Raw genomic sequence first — 623 nt, forward strand, 5'->3', positions numbered from 1 at the left:
ACACCCTGGAGCATCCTCACACAAGTCCCCTTGGTCCAACACGCAGAAGCCGAGGCGGTGGTGACCTCGCACATCACAGGGTCACTCTGCAGCCACCCAGCCTCCACCATGGCAGCACCGCAGCAAAGCCCTGGCATGGGGTGTGGCTGACGGCTGTGGGAGTGCTACCTGGAGAGGTGAGAGAGAATTCAGGTGTCAAAAGGGTAGTCTCAAGCAGAACATGGCTCCCTCTGAATCATCCCTTTTGTTAGGATTAAAAAAAGCCACCTCTGCCCCCCAGGCACAACCCACCCCGGACAGCAGAGGCAGCCGGCTGATGGGAAACTACCGGAGGGTGGGGAAGGGAGGAGGGCACTCGGGTGCTGGCCAGCCCCGTGGAGGGTGTATAAAAGGCCTCCACTTTGGGGGAGAGCCACCGATCTCGGCCCAGCCAACCAGCTCCTGTCCTCACCTGCTCTCCGTCTTGCCCTCACCATGAGTTGTCGTGTGCAGAGCTCCTCTGCCAGCTACGGAGGTGGCTTTGGGGCTGGCTCCTGCCAGCTGGGAGGAGGTCGCAGTGTTTCCAGCTGCTCATCCCGGTTTGTCTCTGGAGGATCCGCTGGGGGCTACGGGGGCGGCGTGAG

General features: G+C 61.8%; 1 protein-coding gene across 1 annotated transcript in view; it reads left to right on the forward strand.

The window, feature by feature from the left end:
* Positions 1–474: 474 nt before the first annotated feature.
* Positions 475–623, forward strand: part of KRT13 (keratin 13, type I) — a 4176-nt gene continuing 4027 nt past the window's right edge. The window contains exon 1 of the mRNA XM_012726105.1: positions 475–620. Within this exon, the coding sequence (XP_012581559.1) occupies positions 475–620 (146 nt within the window). The remainder of the gene's footprint in view (positions 621–623) is intronic.

Source organism: Condylura cristata, unplaced genomic scaffold, assembly GCF_000260355.1.
Source record: "Condylura cristata isolate star-nosed mole 26May11 unplaced genomic scaffold, ConCri1.0 scaffold00017, whole genome shotgun sequence".
NCBI classification, from domain to species: Eukaryota; Metazoa; Chordata; class Mammalia; order Eulipotyphla; family Talpidae; genus Condylura; species Condylura cristata.